General features: G+C 38.1%; 4 protein-coding genes across 9 annotated transcripts; 2 read left to right on the forward strand and 2 right to left on the reverse strand.

The window, feature by feature from the left end:
* Positions 1 to 936: 936 nt before the first annotated feature.
* unc119a1 (unc-119 lipid binding chaperone a1) lies at positions 937 to 10,002 on the reverse strand. Of its 2 annotated transcripts, none has more exons than XM_077208272.1 (5): positions 9,885 to 10,002; positions 4,955 to 5,068; positions 4,671 to 4,770; positions 1,936 to 2,108; positions 937 to 1,819 (listed from the first exon to the last, which is right to left on the reverse strand). In XM_077208272.1, exons 2-5 carry the CDS (start codon positions 5,001 to 5,003, stop codon positions 1,707 to 1,709), a joined length of 435 nt encoding a protein of 144 aa, XP_077064387.1. In that variant the 5' UTR covers positions 5,004 to 5,068; positions 9,885 to 10,002; the 3' UTR covers positions 937 to 1,706. The 2 variants fall into 2 exon arrangements, with proteins under 2 accessions (XP_077064387.1, XP_077064386.1); XM_077208271.1 differs by lacking the exon at positions 9,885 to 10,002 and adding an exon at positions 9,711 to 9,842.
* On the forward strand, positions 9,435 to 18,137 carry cryba1a (crystallin, beta A1a). Of its 3 annotated transcripts, XM_077208276.1 has the most exons (8): positions 9,435 to 10,210; positions 10,864 to 11,007; positions 11,333 to 11,509; positions 15,540 to 15,606; positions 15,711 to 15,829; positions 16,418 to 16,559; positions 16,655 to 16,797; positions 17,700 to 18,137. In XM_077208276.1, exons 4-8 carry the CDS (start codon positions 15,568 to 15,570, stop codon positions 17,845 to 17,847), a joined length of 591 nt encoding a protein of 196 aa, XP_077064391.1. In that variant the 5' UTR covers positions 9,435 to 10,210; positions 10,864 to 11,007; positions 11,333 to 11,509; positions 15,540 to 15,567; the 3' UTR covers positions 17,848 to 18,137. The 3 variants fall into 3 exon arrangements, with proteins under 3 accessions (XP_077064391.1, XP_077064390.1, XP_077064388.1); XM_077208275.1 differs by lacking the exons at positions 9,435 to 10,210; positions 10,864 to 11,007; positions 11,333 to 11,509 and adding an exon at positions 14,323 to 14,935; XM_077208273.1 differs by lacking the exons at positions 9,435 to 10,210; positions 10,864 to 11,007; positions 11,333 to 11,509 and adding an exon at positions 14,325 to 14,926.
* Positions 11,387 to 14,997, reverse strand: crybb1l3 (crystallin, beta B1, like 3). Of its 2 annotated transcripts, none has more exons than XM_077208270.1 (6): positions 14,553 to 14,997; positions 12,840 to 12,913; positions 12,605 to 12,723; positions 11,913 to 12,045; positions 11,664 to 11,806; positions 11,387 to 11,552 (listed from the first exon to the last, which is right to left on the reverse strand). In XM_077208270.1, the coding sequence occupies exons 2-6, from the start codon at positions 12,903 to 12,905 to the stop codon at positions 11,387 to 11,389; spliced, it is 627 nt and encodes a 208-aa protein (XP_077064385.1). In that variant the 5' UTR covers positions 12,906 to 12,913; positions 14,553 to 14,997. The 2 variants fall into 2 exon arrangements, with proteins under 2 accessions (XP_077064385.1, XP_077064384.1); XM_077208269.1 differs by lacking the exon at positions 14,553 to 14,997 and adding an exon at positions 13,308 to 13,387.
* Positions 18,138 to 18,826: 689 nt separating the features above from the next.
* On the forward strand, positions 18,827 to 21,454 carry dhrs13a.3 (dehydrogenase/reductase (SDR family) member 13a, duplicate 3). Of its 2 annotated transcripts, none has more exons than XM_077208277.1 (5): positions 18,827 to 19,134; positions 19,256 to 19,374; positions 19,460 to 19,583; positions 19,661 to 19,987; positions 20,079 to 21,454. In XM_077208277.1, exons 1-5 carry the CDS (start codon positions 19,008 to 19,010, stop codon positions 20,336 to 20,338), a joined length of 957 nt encoding a protein of 318 aa, XP_077064392.1. In that variant the 5' UTR covers positions 18,827 to 19,007; the 3' UTR covers positions 20,339 to 21,454. The 2 variants fall into 2 exon arrangements, with proteins under 2 accessions (XP_077064392.1, XP_077064393.1); XM_077208278.1 differs by having other exon boundaries at positions 19,001 to 19,134; positions 19,236 to 19,374.
* Positions 21,455 to 21,869: the final 415 nt, after the last annotated feature.

The raw sequence follows: 21,869 nt of genomic DNA on the forward strand, positions 1-21,869 counted from the left end.
TCAGGAGTAAGAGGCAGAGGCGTTGTGTAGGCTGTGATAACATCATGCTTACTGTAGTTATAGACTAAATGTGCGCATGCATTTACTCATCTCACTTACACAAAAACCGATTGAGTGTTCCTAAAAATTAACACAAACAATGCAAACTCAGATTATTACGCAAACCAGTAATAATAAATTATGTTAAATTACACAATACACTAATCTCACTTAATTAACCAATGCCTTTGCCGCTGACTTTCGATGATCCAGTTCAACTATACGAATAAGCAAAAATGACTTCAGATAAACATCACATTTATGTTTCATTTTTGGGTATTTATTGCTGAAGTAAGAGTGCTGAACATCTCCTGTACTATTTTTCTGCAATCCAGAATGGCAGCACAGCTGAAAGGTTTGTTTGAGCTGTTCTCTCTGCTGTACAGGTGTGAAAGGGCCTTTACATCTGCCAGAATAAACCTTTTTTTGCTATGAAACAAGCATATGCAAAAGTAACGTAACATTACTTTCCATAAAAGTAACTAAATTACTTTTTAGGGAGTAAAGTAATATTGTAATGCATTACTTTTAAATGTAACTTTCCACAACACTGCTCATTAATAATAAGAAATCTTTCCTGAGCATCAATCAGCAGAATGATTTCCGAAGGATCATGTGACACTGAAAACTATAATGCTGAAAATTCAGCTTTGCCATCACAGGAATTACTATATAAAATATATTAAAATAGAAAAGTTATTTTAAACTTTTTAAATTTTTTTTAAAAACAATTACTGTTTTTACTGTATTTTTGATCAAATAAACGCAGCCTTGAGATTTTCAATAACACTGATTCCAAAATTTTGATCAGTAGTGTACGATTTAAGCATTGTTTTATCTATTACAACACTATGCAGGATTCATATGAATAAAAGCAATAAATTGAATCAAACATGATTTCAAGCACTGGAATTTTTATTTTTCTCTTTTTTTGTTAAATTCCATGAAACAATTACACATAATGGTATAACTATACTATATTATATAACTATTTCTGACAAAAGATGCTATTAAAAATATGTTTGACAATGTATATCAATATAAATAAGAGCATATTAATATAAATAACACAGATTTACATCATCATTGACCAAATTATAAATATTCAAAAAGGAAAATGAGAAAAGTTGAGGAAAATCAGGGCCTTTCAGAGAATCTAAAAGGCAGTGGGTGCAATGTCAGGGCAAAAAACACATTTCCTTGCACAGCTCCTGAAAATATTCCTTCCTTTAAAGGTTCAAACACACTGCACCTCACTCTACATGAGCCTCTTTTTTATGCATTAGAAGCCTTGAGTGATGTCACTCACTGTATGAACATTTAGTCACAAACCATTTGGCTTTGGGCTTTGAAAAATACATAAAAAACAGAGCATGCAATTAATGCACATGTGCACAGGCACACTCATGTACTCAATGAGATACACAATCATCACACACTTTAAAAGATTTGAAGGAGAAAAAAGTAGTACAGGCCCATTCTTAGAGTAACATTCTCTCTCTGTCTCACACACGCACAAATACGCACACATACAAATCCTGAGATTTTTTTTAACCAATGCACCATTACATACAAGATTAGATGCCTAGATGTCACTTTCAGTAGATGTTCCTATGCCAGTCCACTGCAACTGGATGCAGATTTCGGCAAATGGTGACAATAACTACCTACGGTCCACCGTTATAGGAATAATCTGCCTTATTGTGCATTACTAGCTTGTTGTCCACAAAGTAAAAGCTGTCGGATTGTGTCTCATATGGGTGAAGGATCATTTCACGCACTGTAGAGGGATGCAAGAAACACAATGTCACTTGTATTATGTCCTGCCACAAGATCACAAACCAATCAATAGTTATTAAGTCACATTCTGAATTCATAAAAAAGTTCATGACTTACTTATGTCTTCAGAGAGAGGTGGGAATTCATAGATGTGTTCGCAGGTATTCTTACTGCTCGGGATGCAGAAGCCAAACTCAAAGTCAAAGCTCTTCAGCAGTTGCCCACGGAAATAGTGCCGCTCAATCATACGAAAGTTGTTGATTGGAACATCGCCTACAGTGAACTCAACCCTGTGGAGGCAGGAAAGGACACATTTAAGGTTATGTAGTATGTAACAATGAAATTCCTACCATGTTCTGGATGGAGATAAAACGCATAGCGTACACAAGAAAAAGATTCAATGGGGTTCTATATACAGTAGGGTTCTAGGCTTAATTTTAAAGAACACTTTATGCCAAAAAGGTTCCATATAAGATTAAATATCTAAAATGATTGCATAATACTTTCATGTTTAAAGCGGCACTATGCAGGATTTCTGTTTTTGTCAAACAGCGATCCCTAGAGTCGCTGCAGAGTACTTGTATTTAACGTTACTATCGTAAACACCACTCACGCAGAGCGTATCTCCACTCACGGCCTCTGCACTTCATAATAATAAAGTAGCCTACCGCGTTAGGCTTACCTGAGCCTAAATGACAGATGACACCAATAAAGTGTATCATGTACGTCACATTATTTCGCAGGGCTCTCAAGTTTTGAAAACAGGCAAGAGTGACATCCAGCCGACAGATACATTTTTGTCATTGGTTGTCGCGTTAAATGCGTGACACTTGAGAGCCCTGATTTCGTAACAATGTCCGTTATGATGTTGTTAGACATGATTATTGCAATTTATCATAATAGTTTGCAAATTGCGCTCATTTACACTATTTACAACATGTAGGCTTATTTATGTCCTGATAATTATGTGAGATATTGACAACTGTTCTCATGATAATCGCAGGAATCAACTTTAACAGTGAAAGACTGAGCGAGTGGGACTCTTGTCCGGTTCCTCGTGCTGTCAGATTCTCGTTACCTTTTTCTAGACTCTTCCGACCGCGCTTTCTTCGTTTTTGTTCGCAATTTTGAAAACGCAAGGTCCGATGTTTACTCGTGTCTGACTCCTCGCTCAGTCAGTCTGCCATTTCCTCTTTCTCTGTTCCTCCGACAATGCTTTTCTAGCTTTCTGCTTCTTATATGCCAGCTTTGCCATGGGACGATAGTTGTTCTTATAGCTAGCCGTATCCTGGATTGGGGCGTGTACACGTGCAGTACCGTAAAGCAATTCGTTACCTCGCGAGACCTGATATCACACGATACTTCCTAACACTGAGGCGGCCCGCCGGCCCAAAGTTGCAAGGGTGGTTTTGCGGCTCACAGGCACCAGGGGGGTGCGAGACGACCACCATTCAACACGAAATCAGTAATATAAACATTACAATGACTCCAAAGCTGTTCGGTTAAGGTAAAAAAGTTACTTAGTTCTGCTTTAAAAGGTTTGTTCCCTTTTTTCAGTATACTTTCAAGCTGTTTAATTCATAAAATTTAATCAAAAGAAAAAATTATTTCAATCAAAATGTAGCCCTTGCTACATGATTTACATGTTTCCCCGAAGACAAAATAAGTACAATTTACTTTGATCGTCCAATTTAAGAAGTTTACACCCAACGGCCTTTAATGCATATTCTGTAAGGGGTATGCAAACTTATGAGCAGAACTGTCAATTATTTATCTGACAAATCTTCCTTTTTGTCTTATCTTTAATTATTCTGATGCTTAGGACTAGTGGTATAGTCTTTGACTGTTGTAACCCTCGTTCCCTGCTAGAGGGAACAGAGACGTTATGTCGATTGACATTAGGGGTCCCAGCTGGTAGCCCCAATCAACTCTGAGTTTTAGAAAAACAGCTAATGAAATTAGCGAGTGGAAAACTGTAATGCTGAAAATTCAGCTTTGCCATCACAGGAATTACTATATATGAAAGCCGAATAGTCCTTCATGCCTGTTGGGATGGAATGGACCGAACTTAGCACGGAGACGGTCATTAACTGCTGTTTCTCTATGTTCTTAATGGAAAAGAGTGCTTTCGGCTCATTTTCCTTTTTTTTTTTTTTTTTTTACAGCCACGACCAGTGGTTAATGCTGGGGGAACGTGCCAAGTCCAGGTGGAGAGGGATGCTGCGGAGGCCACATCCTACCCATAGGGAGGCATATGTGGAAATACCCATGTGATCTTTCCACACTTTACCAGTTTGTACTACCCAACACGCGGGAAGAAACCGGCTCCACCCGGAGATTATCGAATCTCGTGAAGGTATCGCCCAGCCCGCAGCCCTGAAGATGTCTGCTAGAGAGTGAGACCGTAAACTATCCAGCAAGAGAGATCTCTTTTCAATGCTCTTTTATCGGTGATTAGAAGAGTGATCGCTGTCTGTAACCAATCTGAAGAGCGGATACATGCTGCCATCATATATAACCGTATATATACGGAGGAGTGGCTAAGAATTTCACTTGCCAATTTTTCTAAAACTCTGAGGTACAAAGGGAACTATCCTACTTTCTTCCCTGTGACTTTCGGGTCATTTGTTCAAGTATTCATCTGTCTAACATGGACTTTTTTCACTTGGAAGGAAGTTTTAAGTTGTTGAAACGGCATGTTTTCATAGTACAATTAACCAATTTATCTCAAACTTTTATTCATTGTGATATGACTCCTTTAAAGATTAAGTCAACAGACTCAAGTGTGATTTCAGGCTAATTTTAGCTGGCTATTTAAGATCAAGTGTAATCCTGTCACTGATTGCACTTACGTGGCGCCAACCTGGCGTAGTCGGAGGAAGGCGGGGGTGAACTGGTAACGCACAAAGCGTCCGGCGTTCTGGTCAAAGTCTGTTCTGTCCTCCCCACTCTCTGTGAATTAGAAAGGGGTCGGCATTATCAAATGAGCCTTTGAAGGGCTCTTGTGCAGCGAACTGCATCTAAATGGAAATCAGGGCTTTATGGCGGAAAAAAAAAATCAAGACAACGCTCTGCATTTAAATGTGCAGCCTGTGGAGTGAGGAAGTGAATTTGAGAGGTCTGGTCCTTGTCTTACCTGTTGTAGGGGGTTTGGTGATCTCAAAAAGAACTGTGCCAGTCTCCATGTCTCGGATTTTAAACCTGGTGAAGTCAATCTTGTGTATGTTCTGCTCAGGGCCGCAAAGGTAATCTATGGAAACAAAACCCAACCGCAGCGGTTCAAGATGTGCCTCATTTATGACTCTCATTACATCAACATTTGTAAGATAATGAAATAGGAATGGAACATTAACATGGATGTGATTCTGTCCAGACTTGTCACTCACACAACATTTCAAAATATAAAGCTAACCACATTTTAACACTGGGTATGTGTGCGTGACATAGGTCACATGCATCTAGTGAGCTATCAAAGATATGCCTCAGGGCTGAGCAACGCTGAGAGACGTAACCTTGGTTGATAGACTGCAGGGACAAAAAGAGCTATTTCTGTTCTCTCTGATGTTGTATGGAAATGACACTGATGATGACCATACACATACTCGATTCATTACCTGCCTGCAGAGACTGATACTGTTTAGAAATACTGTCAGAACAATGGGAAGTATACCATCAGACAAACATTATTAAACACATTGGGCTTTCTTTTTCAACATTTTCTATTGGTTTTTAACTTAAGATTGCCATAACAGTGTGTTTGCTCATTTTGTGTAAGATGAATGACAGATGGTATGATATTTTGTCATGTTTTATAATATTATTTTCCATGTAATATTGTAATAATTTGCTTTAGTATGTATGTATGTATATATATATATATATATATATATATATATATATATATATATATATATATGTGTGTGTGAATCAATGCGTTTAATTTTAACAGGCACCATCCCCTTTGGTGTCCTTGGGCCCCAGTTTGAAAATATAATGCAATGGCATTTGTAATTTGTAAGTGTGACTTAAAAGGTGCAGTGTGTAATTTTTAGAGGCATCTAGTGGTGAGGTTGCGAATTGCAACCAGCAGAAGTTACGGTGGCCCATCGTCTGAGACAGCAGAGAGTAGCCAGTTAAGCAATGATGTTTCTTTACAAAGACAAATTAGGTTTACTTGATTATTCAGTAAAACGATATGGTATTGCAGAATATTATTGTTATTTGTTCATCACTGTGTCAGTGTTTTATTCGCTGACTTTAGCTAGCTTCTTTGCATGAAGAACAACATAGTTATGAAACGCGTTTGTCCATTTAGGGCTACTGTATAAACATGTCGGCGCATTTCAATGTAAGGGAACCCGTGGTGTATGTAGCTAGAAATGGCTCATTCTAAAGTAATTCAAACATAACGGTTAATTAAGTAAGGTCTACACCACTGAAAACATAGTTATGTATGTGATTTCTGTCAACAGATCCTCCTAAATATTACACAATGCACCTTTAACTGTCCAAATATTTTTTGGTGTTCACTATATGGGAATTTATTTGTGTCCTGGAATTGGTAAAAAGTTCGGGCCAACCACTCTTACCATGCCATTTAACATTTTCTTTTTCCTCATGCCGAAAGGAGGCATATGAGGTGCGAGGAGGAGCTGTGTCAGCCCTCTTCTACCTGGGATGGATTATACCTAAGAAGCTTACATTGTTCCCCATCACATGGAGCAGATTGGTAGATACTAAGGGGATTTAGGACAACTCTAAATTTTGAGAGGTCCCTCTCTGCTAGGATGACATTGAGATGAGTGTATTACTTCCTTCCTGGGAGACGCTGAACCATAACAGTATCCCATAAAATTCACATTTAAACATTGATCAGCGAACATAAGCAGAAGCTCAACCGAACCTGTTTGACGTGCGAGAATGAACTTCATTGGTTCTTGAGGAAGCTCAAATGTGCTGCGTAACACATGAGAGTGAACCACAGCTGATGTGTAAGTTCATTATATGTTGTTTATATGTGAATAATAGCCCTAAATTCAATCTGTTAATCATATAAAGCGATCATGTCTCTTCAGAAAATTTGGACTCAACCACTCAATTCATTAGGATTAGTTTTACGATCTCTTTATGAATTTTTGAAGTGTCAAAGTGGTAGTTGCGTAGCTGTGAATGGAGAAACAGAAATCTTTCAAATTCAATCAAAAAGATCATCATTAGTGTTCCGAAGATTTACGTTTTCAAACATGTCCCGCGGATATTGACACCTTCTCTGAGCACAAGAGCCAATTCAGAGTAGAAAACTGAAACTTGAACAGACAAGAAACGGTTACCTTGCATACTTTCCTGCGTTTTAATGCACTTGCCAATATCACAAAACATGCTTGATAGATCAACACTTTTATAGCTCTCAGTGAACTTGTTCATGGAAATGTTTTTGTTTTGTTTTAATCTGTTTACTTCACCTCATGAATTGCCACACAGTGGGACCAATCTACGTGAGGTAACACTACTGTGTGTGAGTGTGATTGCAAAAATAAAAATAGTCAAGAAAATTGAGAGGTGAAGGGAAAATACAAATGAACTAATGACATTGCATAGCCTAGTATATTTTTAGAAGTGTAAATCTCAGTAATTTCAATTTTAATTTAGGCATCATAAGTGTAATCAATTATTATATTATAATTATTATATAATTATTTAATTTATTGAGATTGTAACATTTTAATAGTAAAATATAATATAATATGCTGTTATCTAGTTTTCATAACCCTAATGTCTTGTTAGAGGAATCATAAGTGCAATCAATTATTATTAGCTTTTTATATAAAGTTATATAGCACCTGGTGTGCATCTGCTTTCCTATTTGTGAACTGTAAAAAAAGTGAAAATGTGCAATTAAGGAGTTATTTCTCTCTGATCCTTTAAGATGGACTTTTCTTGTGAAACCTAATGTAGCCAGATCGATCGTTCATATTAAGCGATAGCCTATTTGTGTGAATATCTGACAAAATGTCAAATGTGCAATTCTTTAAAAAATCTTATCAGAGCTGTGTGGCAGGGAAGTGTCAATGTAGCTTTCCAAACCACCATGGTGCCGCACTTCATTGCTTCTAATGCTGTCACCTAGCAACATATCTTTTGATACCAATCCAGAATAACCACCACCTGTTATTGTAAGGTAAACAAAAGGAACTGCTCTGTATAACAAACACAGATTATGAAAGAAACAGCATCCATTTACAAGACCACACAGGTTCATTTAGATTTATGAGGCATAATGTGCGTATCTAAACACAATAATTCATTCCAAACACTCTAAGTAAAGCGCCAAATTGAGCAGTTAATCAAAAGATTATAGGAGGATGTCATGTAACCATTTGCTAAAAAGCCAATCCACTTCCCTAATGAAATTGAAACACTTATTAACATAACTTATATTTATACTATGTATGACTTCATCCATTAACATACTCTGTGTTCTTGTTTATAACAGTAACATGAGATAAAGAGGACAAAAATGCAATTTGTAAATAATAATGAATCCGAAGAAAGCATGCTGTCCACCTTCCTCAGAATAGCAGCCTGTATCCTTAAACAAGAGCAGCTTCTATTTTTAAAGCACTAATCCAAGTGATTAGCCAGACGCCAGATTTTCTTCCATTTAGAAGAAGAGTGGCATCTGAAAGTGATATCAGCACTTCTCTCAGGCATTTCTTCTGTGCAATTGTAAATATATTTATTCAAAGAAATTTTTTAATTCACAGCTCAGAGGATCAGAATACATTGTTGATTTTTTAACCACATTCCACTCGCATTTCAGAGCTAATGACTCACAACAAGAAATGGTGGCAAACATGAGACAGTGTAGCTATTATGTCCAAGTGAAATATTCTTTATGGACTGTGAGAAGTGTAGCAGTAATGCAAAAGTCTATCAGTCAGTTTTGGCGGTGCCAGCTCCGTAAAACTGTTGTATCAGTAGAAATACATGCATTTATCTGTGTGATGCACAATGTTACACACATAAGCCTATACAGTAATTAAAGTATAAAAGCCAAAGCCTTTTTTAAGTAAACCTTCTCTTGCTGTATGATTAAGGAGGTTCAGCAAGTATATAACTTGCCTAATCTTACAAGGAAATGTAAACATTTATTAGCAGTGACCCAGTGAGTGAATAATGTATCAAAATCATCCTCTAATCCTAAAATATTTTATTCAGATTCCAGAAAGATCCTTCCTATAGCCTATATATTTAATGACTTTTCACAGACTTTTTAGAGGTGACAAATGCAAACCTTTAAAACTGGCCTTAAGTTAACTATAGCCATAGCCTACATGCTAAACAAACAACTATGATTACATATTTCGTTTATTACGTTAAAATGAAACTTAACGTTACTCAGTTTCAGTTTAAAAAAAAAAATCATATATTTCTCGATGCTCAACCCGTTCATCAGTAAACTTACTACGTCGTCATTGTAGGCTAAGCAGTACATTGAAATCCATAGTGTTTATTTACCAAGGAAGAGCCGATTGAACCTTGTATAGACAGGCTATGACAGATTGGTAGCCTATCACTGGGTTCGTTCAACCAAAAAAAGAGGACCGTGCAAAGACGTAGCCTACTCGCTAAATGAAAACGTTACATCGACGTCACATTTTAAACGATGACGCTCTATTCTAAATTAAGTTTCGTACTAGAATGTCACGGCGCGAGACTGGAAAAAAAGGAAGAAAAAAAAGGGAAAAAGAACTGCATGACTAAACGTGCCATTTCGCACTGGTAAAATATGTGCAACAGTGTGAGCTAGCAGAGCAGCTCGGCAACCGTGCGATTGTTCTCGGAAGCTTCCTGTTTGAGAGTGGTATTGATATTAACGTTACTGAACTTACTGTCTGTGATCTTCTGCAGCCCGAGTACATCATCCGGCGTTATTTCTGTGTTTTTTAACAAGTCCTCTTCAGTCGTATTTAGGACACCCGCCTCGCAGCCTTGCTTCACTTTCATGTCTAAATGCGATAAGATGCTGCTGTTGTTCGTGCACGAGTTGTGGTCTTTGCACCAACCTTTCTGGCAAGGGCCGTTGGTTTACCTCACCTCTGCTGTATTATGCGTCCTGGTTATTTAACGCAGACTCTTTACTGATACAGGAATAGCGCATTCACCTCCCCCAGCCAGTCTGTCTTCTAAGGATGTTGTGTTGCCGTATTTTAGCTACTCATTTCCTAAGGCGAGGGACTCTCGCTCTGTAATCTGCATGTTTGTCTGCAGCTGAAGGTATTAGAGCAACCAGTTCATGTAATCGAGCAAACCCCGAGAGGGATGAGCAGTTAACTAAGTGCGGAAGGAAGTGGGCAGACGGTTCACTCACTCAAGCCGCTTCTTTTTAAAAGTAAATGTCTGCTGTCTCATTTTGATCAGACTTGTTATTACGCACCGCATGGACAAAACTTGCATTTATTCCTCTTTTCTTGGAGGAAAACGGAAAATGATTAAGCATTTATCATAAGCATTGCACTTTTTAGCAATAAGTATAGCCTATAACTATATATTATGGGCCTATACACACACACACACACACACACACACACACACACACACACACACACACACACACACACACACACACACACACACACACACACACACACACACACACACACACACACACACACACACAAACAGTGTGTGTGTGTGTATAGGGCCTATATATACATAATAAATTAGGAAAAATTATACACATAATTGGAAGTGAATAGGTGCTATCTGAACCATGGCAAAAACTCTGCAAAAGATGTGCTACCAGTAGAATATAGAATACCTAATGTGTGTATCGTTTTCCCTAATGTATTATTATGCATTGTGAATTACATAAATAAAAAATAAAAATATTAAATTAAGGACATTGTACAATTATTGTGCTTTAAAATCTTTTATTTTTGTTTATTAATTTTCTAGGAAATTTGTTTTTAGATGCCAGCATCCCTGAGATATAGTGATAAAGACCTAGTGTACTATAGGATCTCCTCTTTTTTGTAAATAAAGGGGGTCTGAAATCTATCCTGGAAAGAGAAGAGGCATATTCTGTTCTCTTCTCCCATCCGGTTTGCCACGTTGAGGACTCCGTCCGTCACAATAGCAGCTGAGCATCTAGATTTTAGAAGATGTGGTGTGATGAAGCAGGAGAAGGTGAGTGCTGGAGTGCTGAATTGCACCTCCCTCTGGTTCAGTGAATATTCCTGCCAGGGTTTAGCAGCTAAATGAGAAATTGATTCAGATTAGCTTTACTGTGGATGTTCATATGGTAGATATTCTTATATAAAGCAATAAAGGCAAAGAGATAGAGAGTTTAGGTAAAGCAAAGAAATATTGATGCAAAACTATCAAACAAAACTTTTTTAAGGGGTTAGATGTAGAATGCATTTGCCATACTTAATAGTGGTCTATAGTCTATAAATAGTCTATTTCAAGCAGCTCTTTTAATTATAAAGGATTTTTTTTTTACGTTCCACAGAGTTTTCCCTGCGGGGCCTTGTTGTATCCACCTGTCCATGCCACGCGTCATTCCTTATGCCATCTCGAAGCAGCCTCTGTGATGTGTCTGCATGTCCCTCACTCTGCGCACAGACTGGATCTGGGGGTGATTGGCACCCCATTCGTTCCAGTGTTTATAGGATCCAAATTCAAACAGGTACTGATATCCACGGTAGCCAGGGTACTGGTATCCAACCCACCTACAGTAGGAACGAGCATAGCATAATGGTAATTCATGAGACAACATCAGATGCCTATAGATAATCTTCATCTTTTGTAATGGTAAATATAAGAAATGGTAAATCACTTACGTTCCACCATTTACTTGAATGCTGGCGACTCTGTCCTGGAAGCCATAACACCACAAACTTGGGATGTCCTCATCAGACACCTCCATCTTACGACCCTCAAAGTTCATGCGCTCATACACACAGATCTTATGGTCCTGGGGGTCCTACATGGAGAAAGAAACAGTTGAGACAGTTTCTATGGTCCTCCTATTATTAATTGGTTATGTTTTGTGATAAAATGGGAAATGGACTGCTATAACGTTTACCCACCATCTTGACGGGCCGGACAGACATGAGGCGATCACATCGATAGCTGTTAGACCAAGTGTCCCATCGAGGGTATTCACCCCTCTCCAGCATGAACATCTCACCAGTCATATCCTGTTGCTCAAAACCTACCCATCTGCAAGACAGTGGAGGGCAAACACACTGTAAATGGACTTTTTACATGTACATTATGTAAGAAATATTTTAAAATCCAAAAAAAAAGTAAAAAAAATTCCGTTTTATGCTATTGTCAAGAGTCAACAGATATGAAACATTTGAAAAGGATTACGGAAATAAATTGTACATTTTTAAATAATTTGGAAGATTCGCATCATGGAAAATAGGGATAAAAGATGAAAGAACATTTTTGAAAGAAGCCTCTTATGCTCACCAAGGCTGCTTTTATTTGATCAAAAATACAGTAAAAATAGTAATATTGTGAAATATTATTTAAATTTTTAAATAACTATTTTTCAGCCTTAAGTGTCATTTGATCCTCAGAAATCATTCAAATATGCTGATTTTGGAGCTCTAGAAACATTTCCTATTATTATTAATGTTGAAAAAAAATTGTGCTGCTTAATATTTTTGTAGAAACTTGAAAGTGACTTGTAATGCATCCTTGCTCAATTATAATTACTGACCCATATGCGACAAATCATATTATGCATATGATTTGTGAGATGAGTACTTACGGCCCACACTCCACTCTGATGGAGCCCACACGGTTTAGCCCCTTGTCACAAACGTTACGGCACTCTCCACTCAGCTCCATTATGTTCCCTTGGAAATTCTCGTACTCAAACAGATATATCTGATCAGAGAGATCACACAGTAAAGGCAAATAATTCAGCGAGTGCTTCTTGTACAAAACACGTGTAATGGCAAGTGAGAATCTGATAAGAGCATGATGGGAAAGGTTTGACATACTCTGTGAGAGCTCTTTCCCGTGGCATAGCGACTCCCCATACTTCCTTGTACAGCAGTGTGCGACATGGCTGAAGCTGCAAACGACAGAACAGAGAGAAGTTGAGCTTAAATGAAAGACTGAATCAAGACTAATTCTGGAATGTTACACTCAATTCTTCTTTGCCATTTATCAGAACACATTTGTAGAGAAATCATTAGCAACTTTTGAAAATCAGTCATGTGACATTTTCAAATGGTCTTTTTTAAAAAGCAACAAGCTCGGCAGTTCTATCTATCTATCTATCTATCTATCTATCTATCTATCTATCTATCTATCTATCTATCTATCTATCTATCTATCTATCTATCTATCTATCTATCTATCTATCTATCTATCTATCTATCTATCTATCTATCTATCTCAATCATAACAAACTTATTTAAAGGGTGGTCACTCTGAAATGATTGAAATGACCAATCAGATCTCACCTAAACTTTTGCAGTCAGAGGAATGGAATGTAAAAGGAGCGCTGGCAGAGGAAAAGATGTACAAGGGCTTCAGGCTTTGGGTGGGTTCTATATACATATATATATATATGGCAGCAGTACTTCTAAAGCAAAATGAGACCAGGCTATTGGATAAAAGTGATGGCCGTTTGGAGGGGTTTGGAGTGGAGGCTTATCTATGTGACCCTGCTGACTCTGCTCATTGCTTTGTTCCAGGCTACGGCTGGTTGTCTGATGTCTACCTCCATCAGCAAAAAGCGTGGCACTCCACAGCTCCTATCTCTTCACACTCTTTCACACTCTTTCACACTCTTACACACACACACACACACACACACACACACACACACACACACACACACACACACACACACACACACACACACACACACACACACACACACACACACACACACACACACACACACACACACACACACACACACACACACACACACACACTCTATAGCATGGCTAGCAATGTGCTGACCTCAGTAGACTGGCCACAGACCTCTCCATTGAGAGAAAGAGGACTTGTTGCCGTTGTGTGAAGCTTCAGCAGTTTTCTGTGTGGTTACGGTTATATATTTATGTTGTCAAGGATTTTGGAGCGTATAAGTTTGAAGTGAAAGTTCCAACAAATGTGCATTTAGGTACTCTACATTTCCTTACTATTGAATATTAAACAAAACATAAATAGAGCTGCATTTAATTATTCTCACAATCATTCACATATAACCATCAACAAATCAAAAATACTTCTCTTTGTAGAGCTATACTGAAACTCACCCAAAAATCTGCAAAATTATGAATCAATCTTCTTATTTACTTGAATGCCATAATTCACATACTTCATTTGTCTTAGTCACGCACCTCCTAGATAGACTGGGCCCCAGCCATGCAGCCTGCTTTGCATAAAGTCAAAGGAGTGGGCAGGACATGGATGTTGAATGGATGTGCTTGTAAGGGCCTGTTGCGTGTGTATGCATGTGAGGGAGAGCGTCTGTATGTGGGCGAGTATGTAAAGGCAGGTGGAAGTGAGTTGTTGAAACATTCTGTAGCTGCCACCGCACTGAGAGGAGCGCAGAAGGGTCTCAATACAGCTTAAAAATTGACTTTTAATGATAGGTAATTGTTAAAAACCATTGTTTTTAATATTTAAGGATAAGGATAAGTTTAAAGTTTGTACCAAGCATTTTTGGCTTGAAAGAAACCTTGAATGCATACCTCAGTGAATCTTTGTGTTGTCTTTGCTGGAATGATCTCAAGTCGAAACAGCTTGCTTGTGTTTCTGCAAGCATGTGTGCTTTGCCGTACACTCCGGTCATATGTAAAAGCATGCATGGAATCATTTGCCTGGCATCCACTGCGGTGGCAGATGCCAGAAGGCACGATGCCTCCCTGGCTACGGCAGATGGCATTGTGAGCTGGGTAAAGCCAAAGGCTCAGTCCAAAACAATGAGGCCTGAGGCAAAGTGCTGACTCCTGCCTGCCCAGCGGCCAATCTTCCCTTTCTGTCATGCTACATATAAATAGAGCCCATAGTCGGAGGTCTGGAGACCGTTGTGTGGAACTCCTGAGTGCTTGCAGCTATTTATTTGGTAGGTCAGGTAAGCCCTTCATGTTTGTCCTTTCAGCCTCTGCGGTCATCTTTTAGTGTGCTTTTCTGATCTGCAGAACTCTATTAGAGGGGCGCACATATGCACAATTGAAAAACCAAAACAAACATAGCAAGCATATGTGGGTGTCTTTGTCAAAATATACATGCTTTTTTTTGGTCAATATGGGCATTTCAGAAAATTTATATAAATATATAAATAAAATTAGTGACTAAATTAACATATTTTTAAAATGTAATTACAATGAAAAAAAAAAGTCATTATAAGCTTTTCATAACATAAAACCTTCTAGACAATCTTGATATTAAGGATAAATCTGATATTTTAGGAGTGGCTGATATACTGTAATCTATGCCGTTTTTAAATTTGTACATACCTCGATGTTTTGGCTATAAATCAGTATATTTCAGTAAGCTGTGGTTTTATCCTGTTATGTTCGGATGATACCTTCTAAAACAGCAGCAAGGTCTAACTTGTTGGCTGCCATATCTTTCGTTTTTTTTTATTATTTATTCCTAGGCTACTTGTAGAGTGAACATAAAATATATAGAACCCATGCATGTTTGTTTTTTTAACACATATCTGTATTGTTCAGGTCTATCAGCATTGAGATATCTTCAAGGATGGCTCTGACTAATCCCATGCCAATGGGGCCATGGAAGGCAAGTAAACACTTAATGTCTATGAAATAATGCCAGTAAAATTACAAAATAATGATATAGAATTATCTGAATCACATCTCTTTTGTCTTTGTGAATATGTGTAGCTCACAGTCTATGACCAAGAGAACTTCCAAGGCAAGCGCGTGGAGTTCACCTCAGCCTGTCAAAACATAATGGAATGTAGCATGGACACGGTCCGCTCTCTGAAAGTGGAGTGTGGCGTGTAAGTCATGCATTCACAGACACATACGATCTAAATGAGACCATACCAGACTTCAATTGTTGTTGTATCATGAAGTACTACAGTTTAACCTCTAAGAGAAAAGTATTTGCACTTTAAAAAATATATATTTTAAATAATATTAATAATATTGTGTCAATATTTTATGTATTTGAAAAATATGTAATATTATTTGTGTGTAAAATATAAAGTAATATTAATATAATCTATCATTTTTACACTACCATTCAAAAGTATTAAAAAAATGTTGGGTTTTCATGTTTCATGGGGATTTTCTATAGACATAATGATTTTTGTACTGTACAAACTGTATATTCTATCCCCTTACACTAACCTTACCTCTAAACCTACCCATCATACAAAACTTTCTGCATATTAACATTTTCAAAAAACATTTATAAAACTGTTTATAAACTGTTTTCCTCATGGAACCTCCAAAAATATGTCCCCATTACGACAAGGATTTTGGATATTGCATCTTGGTGGGGACATTTTGTCCCCGTAACGGAGGGTTTACCAGGACACATACACTACACATATTATTTATGCAGCATGTGTATATTTGAACAGCTGGGTGGGCTACGAACACTCCAGCTTCTGTGGGCAGCAGTTCATCTTGGAGAGAGGCGACTACCCTCGCTGGGAGTCTTGGAGCGGCAGCAATGCCTACCACATCGAGAGGCTAATGTCCTTCCGGCCAATCTGCTCTGCTGTGAGTCTTAAACCATATCAACTAATCAGTGGCGAAATGGTTTAACCATCTCTCCAAATAAAACACAATCTCTTCCGCTGATATGATCTACGCAGAACCACAAGGAGTCAAAGATTACCGTCTTTGAGCGGGAGAACTTTATCGGACACCAGTGGGAGATAACTGACGACTACCCCTCTCTCAAGGCCATGGGCTGGCCCTCCAATGAGATCGGATCAATGCAGGTGCAAAGTGGGGCGTGAGTACCATACTTTTCTCTTTCTCTCTCTATATGGCATTAGCATCTGGTGCTGTAAGCAATGTTCCCTTTAAGCTGCACACATGCATGGCCACGCACCTCTGATGAAAAAACTAAATGCCACTCTGAAGGAAGAGTCAAAAAAAGTTATTTGAAAGCTTATATTATATGATATTATATTTAATTATATTACATTTAATTATATTATAAAAATAGTTCAAAGAATGTCACAGTTAACAGGACTGTAAAAAGAAATTCTCAGATAACATTAAAATGTGCTTCATATTTTCTAAATGAACGGCTTGTTTTCAGAAATATGGTTTATTTTTTACTTGGTTACATCAGGGGTCAAATAAAATACGAATAACAGTTTAAAGTCACAGTGAAATTGAAAAATTATTATATTTTATGGAATATTGCAGTATTTATTATAAATGATTTATCCAAGCAAAAATCATTATTTTTTAATAAATTCACGTTCCCTCATAATCTTTAATCAAAATAACTTCCCTTCCCTCTTGCATCGACATCTCCTCTCTTCTCTGATGACATGTTTACTGGCGCGAGGGCGGGACAACCTGTCACTCACATGAGATCCACCAATAGCAAACCACAGTTATGTTATGATAGGGAAAAATAGCCTTTCGCAACTTCCGTGTCATGCAGACTTTAAAGTTACAGCATGATGTAAGCACTTTTGAGTGTACACTGTACAGGTCTGGTATAAGGGATGTTTTTTCTCAGGTGGCCGAATCGTTCGTCCTATAGAAAGAGGTTTTGCTCAGCAAGAAAAAAACAATTAGAGGGCACATTGGCTGTAACCTTGCAATATTTGGGATACTTGGAATTTCAAACTAGAGATCTCAATTTGCATTTGGTATGTGTTTCCTCACTGCATGCAGTTGGGTTTGTTACCAGTACCCGGGCTACCGTGGTTACCAGTACATCATGGAGTGTGACCATCATGGCGGCGAGTACAAACACTACAGGGAATGGGGCTCCCACGCTCAGACCTTCCAGGTGCAGTCCCTCCGCCGGGTTCAGCAGTGAGGGCAACTCGCCCAGCACCCTTCCCTGCCTCCTCCTCCTCTTCCTCACTTCCACCCCTTCATTCCGATACCAGCAAGCCCAGCACAGGCTGAACGTCTGGTGCATTCGGCAAATGTTTACAATGTTTCTTCTTCCTGCATGCCATCGATTGGAAAGAAAAGAGTCAGAGGAAGAATTTATGCAGACTGATTCTGTGAGCGGCACAGTGGTGTGATTTAAGCTTTGCTTCTCATCACTGTCATGATGCAGTCTGTGCAAAAGAGATTAATAAAGGGTACACACATGAAAAACAACCATTGTGAGAGTGTGTTTGATGCAGTGTAGTTTGAAACTAACTTTGTAAAATGGCCACAATTTTAACCATCATTAGCACCAAAACATCCTATTGTTAAAAAGAGTTGATTTCCAGTGGCTTGTGAGTAGAAGGACAAAATAGGGTGCAAAGCTGAAAACGAATAAATAAAAGTAAGGAATTAATTTAAACTACATGTTGGATTCAACATGGCTTCTACTGAATCATCATGATCACAAAAAAATCTTAAATGTTTGACAAAACAACTATATTTTGCGTATCAAACATACACGCAGCAGCAAGTTGCTTCAAATTAGTTAAAATTGGAAAAGTATCGAAAAATTTCGGTTTGTTTAAAAAAAAAAAAAAATCTGCAACACATCAGAGCCTGTGTTATAGCATTCACATTTCACAAGTGTTGAGGTATGGTCTGAGGAAACGTGTTTTAGGGGTAGTATGTGATAATGTAATGGGTAATGGCATAACATTAATAATAAAGAATAAATAAAATGAAATATTTAATTTTTGTTAAGAATATTATAATATATAACATTAAAACATCTTATCATTTCACAGTGGAAATGCTGTGGTTCTAAAACAGGCTTATTTTTTAAGTATAAATTGTCATGCTCTTCTTTTGGTCTTGGGGTGATTCTCTTCAGAAAGTGCGACTTTTTTTCTTTAGATGACGTAGAGAAATGGCGCCATCCAGCGCTTATCAGAAGTTAAACCCGGAAACTGTCCGCTACAAAATCTTGGGGAAAAAAACACGATAACATTCTGGAGTGAGCAACGGAGCAAAACATATGTACTCTCCTAAACTTTGAAAATTTGTAACATTCCTCAATTGACACCCTTAAAGGACATAATGTCTATTCTGTTGTCAGTTCTGGCCGGTGTGCTGGCTGTATATATACTGCTTTATTACAGCGTGTTTAAAGGAGCTAGATTTAAGAGCAGCGTCACGTTAAAGGGGAAAACAGCGATTGTAACAGGTTGGTAACATTTAAACGCTTTAATACGATGCATGATATATTTGCATATTTATATCTACTGTAGCTTGCTGTACATCAGAGAACATTTAACGTTGTCTCAGGGTAATCTGTATGCATGCAGGAAGCAATACAGGCATTGGAAAACCCACAGCCTTGGATCTGGCCAAGAGAGGGGCCCGAGTTATCCTCGCCTGCCGAAACAAACAGAAAGCTGAAGCTGCAGTTTATGACATAAGAAAGGTGAACCCTTCCATTAACCTCAATTCCTCCCAGTTCTTATTACACTGAGATGAGTCTAAAAGAAATATCTATGTGTATCGTCCAGGAGAGTGGGAACTCTGAGGTACTGTTCATGCAACTGGACCTGGCCAGTTTAAAGTCAGTGCGTGATTTTGCTGAGACTTTTCTGAAGAGTGAGCCCAGGCTCGACTTGCTCATTAACAATGCAGGTAGCTAAGTGAAGAGACAATCTGGTGTATGGACATATGAAAGAACATGATTTCAGTGTGTGAGGTTTTCTCTCTAGGTGTTATCGCATCAGGCAGAACTGATGATGGCTTTGGCATGGCGTTCGGCGTCAACCACCTGGGCCACTTTTTGCTGACGCTGTTGCTGTTGGATCGTCTGAAGCAGGCGGAGCACAGCCGCGTTGTCAACGTGTCGGCCCTGCTGCATCGGCTGGGTTCTGTGGACTTCAACCTCCTCAACACCCACAAGGACCTGGTCACAGGTCACTCTTCCTGGTACGCATTCAGAGCCTACTGCCACAGCAAACTCTGCAATGTGCTCTTTACCCGTGAGCTCGCAAACCGCTTGGAAGGGACGAGTGTCACCTGCTATTGCCTGCATCCAGGTTATTGGTCCTTCGTTTTTTTGTGTGCCGTTATGTCACAAGTATTAGGCTATTATTCCTCCATATTTTCTTCATTGTCTCTTCTTAATAGGTGTTATAGCTACTGAGATTGGTCGGAATATGAGTTCGGTGCAGAAGCTGGTTTACCCGATCATGTCCAAGCTGTTTTTCCTGGACCCTGAGGGAGGTGCGCAGACCACGCTATACTGTGCTTTGCAGGAGGGACTCGAGCCTCTGAGTGGACGCTACTTCTCTTCCTGCGCTCTGCAGAATGTTAGCGCTGATGGACGGGACGATGCCCTGGCCAGGAAGCTTTGGGAAGTGAGCGAGAGGCTGTGTGGCCTGTCGTAAGTGAGCTCACGCAGGTTTGTGGAACAATAGAACTCCACCCACAAAAACCCAACAGCGTTATGAGTATCAGCTGCTGAGGTTCATTTAATTCACAGGTGCACACGTAGCTGAGGTGGCTGGTTTTTGCATTTAGTATATATTGTTTTAAAATATGTTGTTGCTTTAAAATAAATGAATACAACATATTTAAATTAAGGGTTCAATGATATTTAATTTCTGCTTGATACCATAACCTGATAATTTTTTTCTTATGGACCTATAAATTGATGGAAATTGTCTTAAATAACCCCCCCAAACTAAAACCTAAACTGATTTAGGCATCACAACATTATAATGTACAGAATGAAAAACGGATATTCGTTTTGAGATTTGTAAAGATATCTAACATTATTATTATAAGATTGACTTAAAGTGTTAGATGATAGCAAAATTGATCTAAATCTAAAAATAGAAGAAATTAGCATAAAATGAATTCGAATTAAATTATGATTTAAAAAAATGTACAAATTGGCTAACACTTTATTTTAAGGTGACGTAGTTACACTTTACTACATGTACTACTTACTATAGTAATAACAGTAAATTAACTAACCCTAAACCTAGCTGTGACTCTATAGTAAGTACATGTAGTTAGTTAATATTACTCAGTACTTATTTGAGTTAGCTTAATGTAACTACGTCACCCTAAAATAAAGTGTAACCAAAAATGGGCCAACAACTAATGTACCAATGTATTGTGCATCCTTACTTCAAATAAAGCAACAATATATGCATAGCTTGGGGAACAGTAACCAAAGTAACATTTAATGCCCCTATATGTAATGCTTATTCTTTTTTTGAAAATATTAAGAGCTGAATTAGAGTTCTGATTTTTATTCACTCAATGGATTTTGTATTCATGTTCTATCAATCTCTCTCTCTCTCTCTGTTTCTGTTTAAGAACATCTATATTTTCTTGACTCTTTCATTGTGCCGTTTTCATAAACATGCATGAATGTGTTATTGCTTTTTTTATGATCAGTTATTTTGACCCAATTGGGAACATTGCATCCACTGATTAATTAAAAAAAAAAAAAATCCAAATCAAATGAAGTAAAAAAGTAAAAAAATGAAAAATCTGTTCAAGAACAATTTCTTTCATTCATTTAAAGGCTATTTACCTTGTCAGACAGGATATTGTACCTATATATTGATGGGATGTTGTACCTTTTTGGTTCACTGGGGGGCAGTAGCGTGTCACATTTGGCAACCTTTAACTCAGGGCAACACACAACCTTAAGAGTCTACAGAGACCTCTGTCAAGATGACAATCATTAGAATAAAGTAGGTTAGATTACACTGAGAATTGCAGAAGTAATTTCATGTCATATTAGAGTTTGCTTTTCCACTGAATGAAAGTGGGCGTCTGGGGCTACAACCATTCAGTGTGATGGGATAACCAAAAAGAAGACTTGTTATAGACCCTTACCCATATCCATGCATCTTCGACAGAACCCCCGTTGCTAATAGATCCTTCACCTCACAATGGGAT

The sequence above is a fragment of the Siphateles boraxobius genome, unplaced genomic scaffold (assembly GCF_051911475.1).
Source record: "Siphateles boraxobius isolate OS27281-9 unplaced genomic scaffold, OSU_SipBor_1 6, whole genome shotgun sequence".
NCBI lineage: Eukaryota > Metazoa > Chordata > Actinopteri > Cypriniformes > Leuciscidae > Siphateles > Siphateles boraxobius.

Bases quoted from the DNA above. Each gene is read 5' to 3' on its own strand.
- unc119a1 (XM_077208271.1), bottom strand. From the start codon at position 9,825: ATGAAAGTGAAGCAAGGCTGCGAGGCGGGTGTCCTAAATACGACTGAA. The intron at 4,771-4,954 runs GTAAGACAAGGA...TCTAATTCACAG, and splicing joins CACCAAACCCCCTACAACAG to AGAGTGGGGAGGACAGAACA. The intron at 1,820-1,935 runs GTAAGTCATGAA...ATCCCTCTACAG, and splicing joins ACCTCTCTCTGAAGACATAA to TGCGTGAAATGATCCTTCAC.
- crybb1l3 (XM_077208270.1), bottom strand. From the start codon at position 12,905: ATGTCGCACACTGCTGTACAAGGAAGTATGGGGAGTCGCTATGCCACG. The intron at 12,724-12,839 runs GTATGTCAAACC...CTCTCTGATCAG, and splicing joins CGGGAAAGAGCTCTCACAGA to ATATATCTGTTTGAGTACGA. The intron at 11,807-11,912 runs GTGGGTAAACGT...TTCTCCATGTAG, and splicing joins CTGTCCGGCCCGTCAAGATG to GACCCCCAGGACCATAAGAT.
- cryba1a (XM_077208276.1), top strand. From the start codon at position 15,568: ATGGCTCTGACTAATCCCATGCCAATGGGGCCATGGAAG. The intron at 15,607-15,710 runs GCAAGTAAACAC...GAATATGTGTAG, and splicing joins TGCCAATGGGGCCATGGAAG to CTCACAGTCTATGACCAAGA. The intron at 15,830-16,417 runs GTAAGTCATGCA...ATATTTGAACAG, and splicing joins CTGAAAGTGGAGTGTGGCGT to CTGGGTGGGCTACGAACACT.
- dhrs13a.3 (XM_077208277.1), top strand. From the start codon at position 19,008: ATGTCTATTCTGTTGTCAGTTCTGGCCGGTGTGCTGGCTGTATATATA. The intron at 19,375-19,459 runs GTGAACCCTTCC...TGTATCGTCCAG, and splicing joins CAGTTTATGACATAAGAAAG to GAGAGTGGGAACTCTGAGGT. The intron at 19,988-20,078 runs GTTATTGGTCCT...TCTTCTTAATAG, and splicing joins CTGCTATTGCCTGCATCCAG to GTGTTATAGCTACTGAGATT.